The sequence below is a fragment of the Carcharhinus amblyrhynchos genome, chromosome 16 (assembly GCF_965287045.1).
Source record: "Carcharhinus amblyrhynchos chromosome 16, sCarAmb.v2.hapA, whole genome shotgun sequence".
Classification (NCBI taxonomy): Eukaryota; Metazoa; Chordata; class Chondrichthyes; order Carcharhiniformes; family Carcharhinidae; genus Carcharhinus; species Carcharhinus amblyrhynchos.
Window position 1 is genome coordinate 14,189,257 of NC_137339.1, and position 13,507 is coordinate 14,202,763.

The 13,507-nt window shown below is 38.9% G+C and overlaps 1 protein-coding gene across 1 annotated transcript in view; it reads right to left on the reverse strand.

Annotated features, from left to right (window-relative positions):
• Nucleotides 1-2,193: 2,193 nt before the first annotated feature.
• taf4a (TAF4A RNA polymerase II, TATA box binding protein (TBP)-associated factor) overlaps nucleotides 2,194-13,507 on the reverse strand; it is a 70,202-nt gene continuing 58,888 nt past the window's right edge. Inside the window, exons 10-15 of the mRNA XM_080204738.1 lie at nucleotides 13,235-13,404; nucleotides 12,081-12,211; nucleotides 10,920-11,045; nucleotides 8,484-8,540; nucleotides 6,178-6,303; nucleotides 2,194-3,822 (exon numbers count right to left, since the gene is read on the reverse strand). Coding sequence (XP_080060864.1) covers nucleotides 3,658-3,822; nucleotides 6,178-6,303; nucleotides 8,484-8,540; nucleotides 10,920-11,045; nucleotides 12,081-12,211; nucleotides 13,235-13,404 — 775 coding nt within the window. The 3' untranslated portion in view covers nucleotides 2,194-3,657. The remainder of the gene's footprint in view (nucleotides 3,823-6,177; nucleotides 6,304-8,483; nucleotides 8,541-10,919; nucleotides 11,046-12,080; nucleotides 12,212-13,234; nucleotides 13,405-13,507) is intronic.

Sequence of the window (13,507 nt, forward strand, 5' to 3'; positions counted from 1 at the left end):
GTGCGATTTCATTCCTGAGCTATTTACAACAGGTTAGTGTAGATATGAACCTGTCAGGGGAGGGCCGAGGGATTCTCCTTGGGGGTCGTAAAGGTAAGTATAGCCCCGAGGGAGAGGTACATGGCCAGGCAGTGGCCTCGCAATGCCCTTGGCAGAGGTTGGCATTGTTAGGTTGGCACCATGCCAGTGCCAATCTGTGCCAAGGGGTGGGCCCCTGTAGGAGCCTATGGGGTGGGTGTCGGTGGGGCGGGGGAGGGCAGATTCATTCACATGTTCTTGTGGCCAGAAGCAGACAGAGAAGGGAATGTTGGCAGGGGGTGGGACAAGGAGAAGGAGCCGACGATCGGGGGAATCGGAGTGACTGCCAACTCTAATTGGGGGTGGGCTGGAGACCTCTGTGGTAGAGCAGTTTACTCAGGTTCTGATCAGAGCACCCTTTAAAGATAGCACTCTGATTTCTGAGCATCAGGTTTTGCTGGCATGTTGAAGCCCTGCCCCCTGTATGCTGGTGTGAAACACCACCCCCCCCCCCCCTCGATTTTTTTTGGCAGATCCATATGTTATTATTGTTGTAAGATATTATTATCGTAAGATCCAGAAACATACTGGTTTGCTCACCAAAAACACTCCATTTTTTGGTAAGGTTTCTTCCCAATGTCACTATCTTTGTAATAATGCAGTGGCTCTGTACTCTTATCCTTTTGATTTGCTGTTTCCCATCTCCGCTGTTTTGATTACAGGTTTTTTTCCTCTTTTATTTTTTGTCTGTATATAAATCAAATCAGTTTGGATGACTATCCATCTCAACTAATCTAAACCTTTAGATGAACCTGCTGTGTAATTCAAGTTACTTATTTCTGAATCCTAAAAGATAATAACTTAGTTTTGCCACTAGAGGTTACATTTTAAAAACACAAGGATTGTCTGAGAAAGATTGAGAAAGGTCAGTAATTTCACAGGTTAGAGATATCGCCAAAAAGTGTGAACAAGGCAGTGCCAAAGCTCAATTTCAATGCAGGCAGGAAGCAGGAATGAGTGCTGACTTAGTTAGGAGGAAAAGGCTCTGATTGAGGGAAGTTGATGATACATGTGACACAGGAGTTTCCTTACTCTCACATTAGCTTTGGATTCTGATCTTTTTTGGTGAAAAGCTCGAGTATTAATTTGAATCCTGGCAATTTTCTTTTGAATGTGTACAGAAAGCACCAGTGGCAGGAACAAAAAACTGATCATTCATTATATTACTTAAAAATTATAAAGAAATTTGAATCACCGAGACATCATTACCAACTAGATAATAATCACACTAATTAAAATAATACCGAATAATTTGCCAGACATCTAATAAAATGAGATGGTCTAACCATCTATCAGGTAGTAAGAGTTTATCATCAAGATTGATCAATAAATTTCCTAATCCCCTTTCCAATGCTGACTTTGGGCCACTGTGAATAATGCAGTTTACTGCTAAGCTGCTGCTTAGTCTTTCTATTGTTCTCAAGATTTTTAACATTGCAGTATGAAACTAGATTTCAAAAACGCTGAACAATAAAGCCCAATCATGTTTTGACTCAGACGGCATGGTGGCATTGCTATCTCACAGTGCCAGGGAATTACGTTTGATTCCCAGCTTGGGTTACTGTCTGTATGGAGTCTGCACGTTCTCCCAGTGTCTGCTTGGGTTTCCTCCAGGTGCTCCAGTTTCTTCCCACAGTCCGAAAGATGTGCTGGTTAGATGCATTGGCCATGCTAAATTCTTCCTCAGCTGCCAGAGTGTGGTGACTGGGGAATTTTCATAGTAACTTCATTGCTAATACAGATCAATTACTGCACAGTTTTGAAAAAAAAACAGCTTTTGAAAACAAAGCTGGACTTAACCAGTTCGATCCTCCTGACCCCTCATTTCTTCGCAAAGAGATTTTCATTGCATTTGACTGTGTTATTTTAATCCCTTGGAGTGCATCGCGTGCTGTATTGTTAATCTAAGCCTACTTGTGACACTAATTAATAACCTTAAATATGCACTTGCAAAACATCTTCACTACAGTTGATTATTTATTTTAAACTGAGGAATTCACATTTTTCTCAGCTTGTCCAATTGCTCACAGGAGTCTGACAGAAACATATGACCTAAATTAATAACCTTAAACTTTGTAAAGTGAATTCATGCCCCAATAAAGACAGTAAGCAAAATACAGATAAATTCATTGTTTTAATAAAGGAGTTAATTCTCTTTCAATCCTATATAAAACAATAGTAATTAAAAACTTCCTTTTTTGAAAGTAAAATATTTACATATTAACAAGTAACTGTGCAAAATTTACATGAAAAATGGAAAGACAGGATTTGTAAAAGACCAAGGGTGTAACAGTTTTCAGGCATTGGTAAAAATACTGATTAGTTTTCAGTTTACAGACAGAACTCATCAGCTTAATAGCATCTTAAATGTTTCTTTTAACAACATAAAATTACACACAAGGAAAGCAAAAATATTTACAATCATAATGTCCTATCGATAGACAATCATTTAATACAATAACCTCTGAAAATATAAAGAAAAATTTAGTATTTTTTTATAAAAAAATAGATACAAAGAAGGGACATTGCTCTGGTTACCATTAAGTAGGCCCATAGCTTGCATACAGTCTTTTTACCAAAATAATTACGGTTTACATAGCAATTTATGTTATGTGCCAAAATTATGTACAAATTATTAGCTCACTGATAGACACCAGCAAATTGTTTTTCTACACGTGATTCATACCAAGTAACAATCCTTTCACAATTCACCATTTCTTAGATTTTATAACTAAAGTTTTACATTAGCTAGGTAGCCAACACAGTGCAAGTAATGTATATTTATGCAGAAAAGTTTTTTTTAAAATCCTTTACGGCATCATGTATTGTATCAAATAAAAAAAAGCATCTTTTTTCTTTTTACAAATGCCCTACAACATTCACAAAATAAACCCTTCTTAAAGGCTTCCGAAGGAAGCCTCTTGACATGCAAATCACATGGTGAGAACCGCAGAGTTACCGCTGAACAAACTCTCCTAACTCTTCACAAACCATACATTTACAAAGGCTAAATTGAGAAAAAAATACAGCAAAAAGAATGGAAACAATGAAAAGTGGATAAAAAGTACAATAATGAAAATGGTTTTTTGCTCCATGTCCTTGAAGGTAAAATGATCCAAGGTTGCTAGCTTCAGACCCATATAATTCAAAGTCTTTTAAGCCAAATGATTCAAAAACAGAATACTTAAATGTCTCAGGTTGCTACTAATCTGCCAAAAAGTTGGCAAATTATACACTGGTGAAATCAGAATCAGTTTTTAAATATGGCTTGTTTGGCAAGAAGGCCACTCAGTCAGGAGACAAGAAGTGATCAGACTTTCTTATTTTATAAATAAAGTATCCACAGGTCTCGCTGTATTCATTTTTCTAACTAAAATTCAAAAGTTTAAGAACATAAGAGTTAATGTAAAGCTGAACATTAAAACATTTTCCCACTCACAGATTCCAGCTGTTCTCCCTCCATCTCTCTCTTTCCTTACCTCCGTTTCCCCGCCGCGCACCCCCCCCAAAAAAAAGCAAAGAAAAAGAAATGGCAGAAGGTTGTCTCGGTCAAAAAAAATACAAATCAACCCAGGACGTTTATTTAAGGAATGCACGGTACAGCATTAGTGAATGGCTTGTCTCACGCTCATTCTCCAAGCAGAAGATAAGGTCCCTGAGGTTGACTCTTGTTATTCGTTGCCTTGTGAACTGCCTCGCTGTTCCAACTCCAGAGGCACCTGGTGTTCCGCCCGTACTGGGCCCCTAAAGCAGAGGAAAATAATGGATAACATATTACCTTCAATTGTAAACTCAAAGATTTGTCAGAGGTAGCAAGTAGTGGAAGGGACTGAAACATACATCAATTGAAATTTCAGCAACAATCTGAAATTTGCTTTGCGAGTGAGATACTTCAGACTGCCAATTGTACACTCAAACTTGCATATTTGTGGCATAATATATTTAGAGTTACTTGTTTGGTTAACTTTATGGATTTGTTTGGTTAACAAATGAGAAACAACCTTTTCCCCATGAAGTTATTGCTTATTTAGGGATTTTTCTTCAGGATAACTGCAGTTTCAGTTTCTTTGTGCAAGATGTTGAAGTGAATGACCATCGATTAAAACCTGAACTCAAACTAATACTCGCTACAGATTTCATATTAAATACCAGAATATGTAAGTTAATATGAATAAAATGTAGTCGGAATAAGGAGTTGCAGTTGTGTCTTTCCATTTGCCTCAAAGAGAATATCCCGTTGGCCACAAATTTGTGGTGCTGACAGAGATGCCTGTATTTTATCTGAATGTAACATGCAGGAGATAGTGGAGAGAAAGGGATTTGAAATTGTTTTAAGCGGAGTTAGATCTGCTAAACAGTGGTGGTCAAGTTAGTGTCTTCACTGCAACTGTACGTCTTTAAATACATGATTTCTAGTTATTCGTTCACCAAAGACAGCGTCAAAACTTCTCAGTCTGGGAAAGGTACGTAAAGTTGCGTCTGTGTCAAAACAGATCCAGGAATATAAATACAAATTTATCAACATCTGACCCCATGACTGGGTTATATGAAAGTCTATCTGGGAACTCTCTTCTCCTGAGTTGAAAATGCAAGTTTACTTTTGAGGGAGTTCAATATATTTCAAGAAATAAACAATATTTTCCTGAACCCTGTCTGGTATAATTTCCGCATTTATCACTGAAGAAACAGCTTCCGAATTACAAATCTTGTTCCATGACAAAATCCTTGGGCCAGATTTTGTGGTCCTGAAATTGGATTAAAAAAGACAGGATGGCTTGAAGCAAATTGGCTGCCAAGTGGGCCAGCCAGAAATCTTGCCTCTGTTTTTGTGCAGCATGGGAAAGAATATGGCATAGAACCCAGACCTGTGCACATTAATGTCCCACTTAACATTGCTTTGGGCTTATTAAGATAATTTTTATATTTGCACGGAGGCAGCCAGACTTTAGAAGCTGTTAGGTTTTACATCAGCTGCAAGGATGCGTAAACAAGGAACAGACCTCTCTCCAGGCCAACTAAGGCCACAGCTACTGAAAAGTCCTGCCTTCAAATTCCTGCCTCAGAGTTGAAAATCCAGGCCCTTGTTTAGGTTTCAAGTTTTATAGCAACATTATAATTGTTCCTTCCTTGATTCTACGTTTGTGTGGAGCTTGATTGTGCAGAAACTCTGGAGGCTAAAGACTGTTATCAACTTCATCATCAATGCTCTGCTACCAACTTCATCATCAATGCTGATGTAGTCTTTTAATTCACACCACTGCTTTCATAGAATCCCTACAGTACAGGAGGAGGCCATTAGGCCCACTAAGTCTGTACTGACTACAATACCACCCAGGCCCTATTCCCGTAACCTTCATTTACTCTGCTAATCCCCCTGACATTAGTTTAGCATGGCCAATCAACCTAACCTGCACATCGTTGGACTGTGGGAAGAAACCGGAGCACTCGGAGGAAACCCACACAGATACAGGGAAAAAGTGCAAACTCCACATAGACAGTGACCTGAGGCTGGAATTGAACCTGGGTTGCTGGCGCTGTGAGGCAGCAGTGCTCACAACTGTGCCACCGTAAAACCCTTTATTAAAACCTTTCATTCAAATCCAGTGAATCCCTATTTTTAACACCATTTTACCACACGTAACTAATACCATCATTTCACCCACCCTCCCATCCTCATTCCATTTCTTACATTCTGTGCCAAACCATCCCTCTGATTAGCCCCATCTCTCATGGAAACACTCTCTCCAGGCAGGGTAATTTTATTGTTGGGCTCCTCTTACCTTCAACGCTTTTTCTCCATCAGCAGCTACCTCACCCAACACCAACTGTTGGCAGTCGCTTACGCAATATGTGCTCTTGTCCTCAGCATGACTTCTGTGTCTCTGTGTGCAGCAGACACTGCCCACCAAATAAACCAACCAACAAATGTGTCCCTTAAGCTAACCAATACAGTCTGGACAGACAAAAGCCGAGCACTGTTATAGATACTTATGTACGAAATCCTTGACTTAAATGTCTAATAGTATTGGTGAAAAATATTGTTTTTTTTTCTCATAACTTAAACGGGATCAAAAAAAATCATCAATTTTTATACAGTACCTCTGCCCCAGCTCCAATCCCAGGTCCTGGTGAATCAACCTTCCGCTTCTTTCTGGGGCCAATGGCAGCTAATGCAGTTAAATTGGCTTCTCTCTGTCTCATCTGAGCCAATTCCTGTTGTTGCATCTGGGAATCAAAGAGATGTTCAATTATTCATTTGAAAATAATTAACGTTCTGAATGAAGTTCTAGCATTACAATTTGATAAGTGGTTCAATTTCAATAAATGCTAGATGATAAACACAGGGCGGGATTTTCCAGCTTTTCCCGCCAGCAGAACTTCCCGTCCTGCTGAAGACAACCACTCACAGCGGGTTGTTCCCTGGCAATGCCTAAGCCATGCAAGAATTCTGAGACTTTAGCAGGACTGGGAGATCCTGCCAGTGGCCAATGTTGTTCTTATGTTCTTAAGTGTTCAAAATTTGCAGATGATACAACTTGTAAGTATTGTGAACAGCGACAAGCCACAGTGATAAACTTTAAGTGGAAAAGGACTGGTGGAATGGGTGGACAAGTGGCAGATGAATGTAATGCAAAGTGTGAAGTGTTTCATTTTAGTAGGAAGAGCAAGGAGAGGCAATATAAAATGAAAGATACAATTCTTAAAGGAATCAGAGACAGTAGGGGTGATGTATGTAGAGATTGTTGAAGATGGCAGGATAAGTTGAGAAAATGGTTAATGTAGCATTGGGCAGCATGGTGGCACAGTAGCTAGCACTGCTGCCTCAATTCTGGTCTCGGATGACTGTGAGGAGTTTTCATGTTCTTCCCACATCTGCATAATTTCCTCCAGATGTGCCGGTTTCCTCCCACAGTCCAAAGGTGTGGAGGTTAGATTGACTGGCCACGCTAAATCGTGCTGAGGATTAGCAGGGTAAATATGTGAGGTTTTGGGGATAGGGCCTGGGTGGGATTGTTGTCAGTGCAGACTCAATGGGCCAAATGACCTCTTTCATAGGGATTCTATGATCCGATAAATCCTGAGCTTTATCAGTACGGGCAGAATATAAAAACAAGGACGTTATGATGAACCTTTCTAAAACATATTGGTTTGGTCTCAACTGTGTGTGTCCCCAATTCTGGGCACCATGGTTTAGGCTGGATGTGAAAGACAGGTTGCAGAAAAAATTCACAAGAATGGTTTCAGGAATGAGGAACTTCAGTTACTTGGATAAATTGGAGAAGCTGAGGTTGTTCTCCATGGGAGAGAAGACTGACAGGAAATTTATTAGATGTTTGAGGAAGGAATATTGGCCAAGGCAACAGAAGAACTCCCTCCCAATAGTTCTTGCATTTGCTTGAACAATTAAACTCTAACATGCCACTTTGAACAATGTTGCCCCCCTCTCAGTACTGAATCTAAGTGTTGGTCTAGGTTTATGAGCTCATGCCTTGTTAGATCTCCTAGTTACTTTGTAGTTTCCTCATTTTGTGCTTGTGAAATAAATGATATAACCTGCTAGAGCAGTGAAATCCCATATACAGGTATTTGTGAGGTGTGTTTTATTTAAATTCAAGACTTTTTCAATATATTGGAGGCCATTTTTTTTAAGGCCTGTGACCACTTGAACCAGTCAACTAACCAGTGTCACCAAGTATGGTTTTGAAGTGTGTTCCTTAAAGAGTTTGAAATTAACAGTAAATCTATTCTGACAAAATGTGCTGTTCCACCAATACTATATAAAATAACCATTTAGTTCACCTCTATACAAAGGCATCGATTACAGTTATGCGCATGTTACTTTTTTTTATTCATTTGCGGGATATACCCATCCCTAGCTACTCTTGGAGACCATTTGAGAATCAACCACATTGCTGCGGCTTTGGAGTCACATGTAGGCCAACCAGGCAAGGACAGCAGATTTCCTTCTCTACAGGATTGAACCAGATGAGTTTTTTCTGACAATGGTTCCATGATCATTAGTAGATTCTTATTTCCACATTTTTAAAAATCATTTAATTTAAATTCCACCGTGCTGGGATTTGAACCCATGTCCCCAGAACTTATCTGAGTTTCTGAATAAATAGTCTAGCGATAATATCACTAGGCTATCGCTTCCTCACTTTGGTTAATAAAAAAGTTTGTGGAATCTTCCTGCAAATGCTTCCCCCCTGCACATTTTTAACTGTGTTATTTGTATTTATGATTAAGCTTGATCTCAGATTAACTAATATAACTAGGTGTTCCACTTATTTTATTATAGGTATTGATGTTCCAGTGCATTCCGAGAATTGTCTTTTGTACAACTACAAAATCAGTACATACGGCATTTTGCTTTGGGGAGAGGGAATAAAGCATTAACTTACCTCTTTGGCCTTCTGTTTTAGCCTAAGTTGCTCGGGGTCCTCTTGTCTGGATCGAGACTGATGGTGAAATGGAATAAGATGGTAATTGTAAAACAATACAGCACTTGTTTTCCAGAATACTGGGGTTGAGATTGGTAATTCAAATTTCCTGCAAAGGTTCTGTCTTGCAACTCACTACATCGCTTGAGACAAACTTCACAACAAAGTCTTTTCGATTTTATATTCTAAGCTGCAATGATTTTACTGTTACAAAAGCAAAATATTGCAGATGCTGGAAATCTGAAATAAAAACAAAAAATTGATGGAAATACTCAGCAGGTCAGGCAGCGTATGTTTATAGAAAGAGAATGAAGGTTTTGGGTTGATAACTTTTCATCACAACTAAAGAAAGATGGAAACGTAAAAGTTTTTAACCCAGTGGAAAGGGGAGGGGGCAGGAAGATCAAAGGAAAAGGTCTGTAAAGGGTGGAAGACAGAAGCTATTAACAAGTAACGGATTTCACGATGCAAAAGCCAGTGAGTGGTAACTATCTTTTTTTCTTTTAAATTTAAAGAAACAAAATCCAGATGAGGCAATGAATGGCTATATAGCATATTAGCACTTTCACTGGCATTGGCACCATGAGATCTTTTGTTCGGTCATCTGCTTTTATTTCCGATTTGCAGCATCCGCAGTATTTAGTTCATATTCTCGCCTGTCTCTTCTTCCTTTCCATTGTCTCAAAAACTTTTACATTTCTTTCTTCAATTCTGATGAAAGGTCATCAACCTGAAACGTTAACGCTGTTTCTCTCCACAGATGCTGTCTCACTGACCGATGATTTACTGTGACATTCTTAACTCAAATAATGCATCAGCACCAATATAGTGGTTACGTAATGGAAGTATGCCGTGTGCAAGTTCAACTCAACTAACTAAAACCCGCAATAACTTACCTAGCCCAATAAAGTGCAGGTTTGTGGACTGATTGAAGCAAAACAAAGAAATGTTCTTTTTCTGCTTGATTACAATGTGCCAAGTAATGGCAGTCAAATAACAGTCTCCACTGCTTATAACTGGTGCACTGGAGTCAATGCAATTTGCTGGCTATATCAGGTGGATGGTAAAACCAAAAGAACCAAGTATCCAATAAGAAAATAATAAGAAATTTTCACTTAGCTACCACCTCTCCTAATCATAAACAATTACATACACAAAAAAATTTTCCTGTCCCACCTGCCATGGGAATTGTAGCAGGTTGGGGGGATGGCGGTGGGAACCACGCAAAGGTCTATTGACCTACAGTGGGATTTTCTGGTTTTGGGGTGTGGCTGGAAAATCCTGTCTCCAGAAACTAATCACCAAGTTGGTTAAACTTTAACGATGAGTGAACAGCTAATTAAAATTGCTTAAAGACCTGAAAGTGGGAGAGAGGGTGATGGTGAAGTGGCATGAGAGAGGACAAGGGATAATAAAATCAAGGGAAATAAAAGAAAATGCTTAATTCTATTTGCTTGATAGGGCAGCTGCCTGTGATAACTGTTGATAATAGTGGGGACAGTATTTTCCTATCCATTTGCATAATACTTTATCACAATGAACAGTTTCAAATTGTTAGACACAAAGAATTTCTTTTGGGTATAATAACTGGAATTTGTTTTCTTACCCCACTTGTTCACAAGGCCTGGGTGATGCAGGCTACATTTATTGCCTATCTATAGTTGCCTTAAAACTAAGTGCCCTGCTGGGTTGCTTGGTTTTAAGGCAACTTGTTGGTTTGTAACATGTTGGCCACATTGCTTCAGGTTGTCAGGTTTACTTTCCTGAATGTCATCAATGGTCCAGTTCGCATTTTACAACAATCTAACTGCCTTCTTGGTCATTTGCATTGCTGTAGTTAACTTGTGTTTTATTTGTTGCACAAACGAATTGGGTGATCTGCCGCATGAACTCACCATTTCTTCTAAAAGCTTGCTTGTGAAACTCCAGGTGTTGATGCCAAGCAAGTAATGTAATCAACCGTGACATTTATTTACTGTAATCTGCATAGACACATGCCTCACACTAGAACGTGCCTCACACTGGCACACACTTGCTAATTCAGTCTCCTCTTGCATTGTACATGCATATGCTGGTCTTAGTTTCAACTTGTTAAACATATTTTTCAAAACAGGTGAATATGTCTACTATAAGAGCTGCGATTTTACAGCAGAAATGGTGAAGCTGGTGACAGAGGACCTACAATTTGTTTAACACCACTGGCTAAGAACATATGAAGTGAACAAGTGCCCAGACTGAGTATGTGCATAGGCTAAACTCCGCATCCAGTATGTATTGCTTGGTGCTACATTCAATTTGCGCAAGCCATCACTACACATTCAATGGACTGGGGAGTTTAATTCATTACAACATCCCCTTCTGTTTGACTTCACTTAAATTCCACTTAATGCTGCTTACCTTTGCTGCTCGCATTAAAATTTCCCTTTCTTGTTCATCTTTCCTCTGCTTTTCTATTTGGTCAAGTTGCTCAAAGAACTTGAGCTGCGACCTCACATCATTTAACTGTTCATACCTATCGTCCTCCTGAAATCAAAAGGCAATTGGAAATTATTTATTGTTTGCAGGAGTGGTAAAGTAATTCCTATCTAGAAACCTTGACAAACAGACTGTCCCATTACTAGTTTGTCGTTTTATTGCAGATTTCTGAAGAGTAGCGTTTCAATCTATAAACATCTCGATTAAAACCTCTGATATATAGTCCAATTGTGCTCGGTGAGGGAAGAATGTTCTGCTTATTGCCCCATGGAACAGTGCTTTGCTTGCAGATAATAAATGAAATAGCAAAAATAAATTGCTGAAAATGAGCAATAATCCTATGTAAAACTAACACAAACCTATTTTTTAAAACCATCATTCATGTTTTCTGTTTTAAGTGCGACGGCTTTACCTAAAATGTAGCGCTGATTTACCATTTAAAAAAATAGGTTTATAATATAGCTGCAGCTAGTGTGTTCTAGGTAAAATTGTTAACATTCTGCCAATAAATTGTCAAAGATGTACTGTTCTGCGGTACTTCCATTAAAAACTTTTAGTTCCTGATTGTACTGAGTTAGTTGAGGTGGCTGCAAAGATAATAAGCCTGGACTCAGTGTCTCAGGCTGGGGAAGGGAATGATGGAGTTAGTTAGAGTTTCTGCATCCGATAACAAATCAGTAATGCTTGCTGAAAAGAAACTCAAATGAATGTCAGTTGAGGAGAAAATCAGGCCAGGTTCTAATTCTCCCCCATTTTCAGATTCCTGGTACCACTCACTCCCCAGTTTTACAATTGGAGTGATTCTACTCTGATCGTGAGGTATCTAGGATTGGCGGGTGGGGAGGAGCAAGAGTCACTGGTGCCCCTGGATCTATATCCCAATGTCAATCAATATTCTGGAGAAGGGTGGAGGGGGCAGTTTATAGCGGTTTTAAGATTACAGCAAATGCGTGTAACTGATCAGTGTAATTTAAAAGAGGATGCAACTTCATTTAGCTTATGAATCTTTTGCTGGTAGGATTGATGAAGCAACTAAAATATTTTCAAAATGCACGATCAAAGATAAAAGAAACAGTAACTCACCTTGTATGAGATGTTTCTCTGCTGTGCAACTTCAGATATTTTTTCTACAAGTGTTTGTAATCTCTGTTGGGTGGCATGTGACACAAAATTTACTACATCTGGATGAACGTCAGTAATTCCATGTTTTTTACCTGTTCCCAAAAGGAAGTTAAAATACTTTTTAGATAGGTTAAGTACTCTTAGTTGGATCAATATAGCATTCCCCCTTTACTGATGCAAATTGTGCTTTTAATACAGTGTTGTCAAATATGACAGCAATGTGGCTATCTGGGAGTCCACATGTAGCTAATTACATTTCACATCAGCACATTATAAAAAAAAAAGCAAGTCACCATTATTAGGGATCAGATTTCAACGCTCATTCACACTGTACATAGATGTGCTTAAGCCTTTTTGTGCATTTGTTGGTAAAATGATGATGTGAAAAGCAGTGCCTATGTTTTTTGGTGATAATTGAGTGCTGTATTTCTTTGGTTACTGAATGATAGTCGATGTTTGTTAAGTAAACATACAGACCTGAATTACATTTATCTGTATTGTGGTTGCATCTATTAAAAATAGCGCATATAGCTAAAACTGTGTTGCCATGGCCACAACTACGGCTAATTAGCAATTTCTGTTGGATGATTTAAGATCTAACCTTGCTTAAGGTTCCACTTATTGACTTTGGCGTTTTTAGTTTCTTCTTGCTTGCTACGTTAAAAACTTTCCTTCGGGATACTTTGAAATATTTCTTCAATAGCACGTCCCAATTACTACCTAAATACAAGAGCAGCAAGTGCATAGGAATACCACCACTGCCAAGTCGCATTCTGTCTTAACTTGGAAATGTATCACCATTCCTTCAATGTTGCTGGGTCAAAAACCTGGAACTCCCACCCACTGCCTCTAGGGAGAATAATTAATCACATGAAACTCCCTCCCTAAGAGCTAATTGTATCCAGATTGCAGTAGTCTAAGAAGGCAGCTCACCTTCGCAAGACGAATTAGGGATGGGCAATAAATACTGGCCTTGCCACTGAGACCCATTTCCTGTAAATTAATTTTTTTTAAAGTCTGAAAGCAAATGTTTTGAAAATACTTCCTACTGCATTGGTCCCTTCAAAGTTTTCAGAAGATATCCATGCTGTGAAAATGGGTAGATATCTCTTTACCTATTTCTAACATTCTTCTGTGCAACGGTGCAGCAAACAGGAATGCTTCATCTTTACATGATCTCGTCAGAGTGCCCACCAGTTCTGAATTTGTTGCTAAAATGCGTGCACTTTCTTCAGAAAGGTTAACTCCAGCCATAGATGCCACATCATTAATATCATCATCATCCCTGGAAAAATTCACATCCGCACATTAATGTCATTATAAGATGATGTGTGGAAAGAAAAGATGCATTAGAATCACGTTTATCTTGTTCAGAAGAAAAAGTTCCC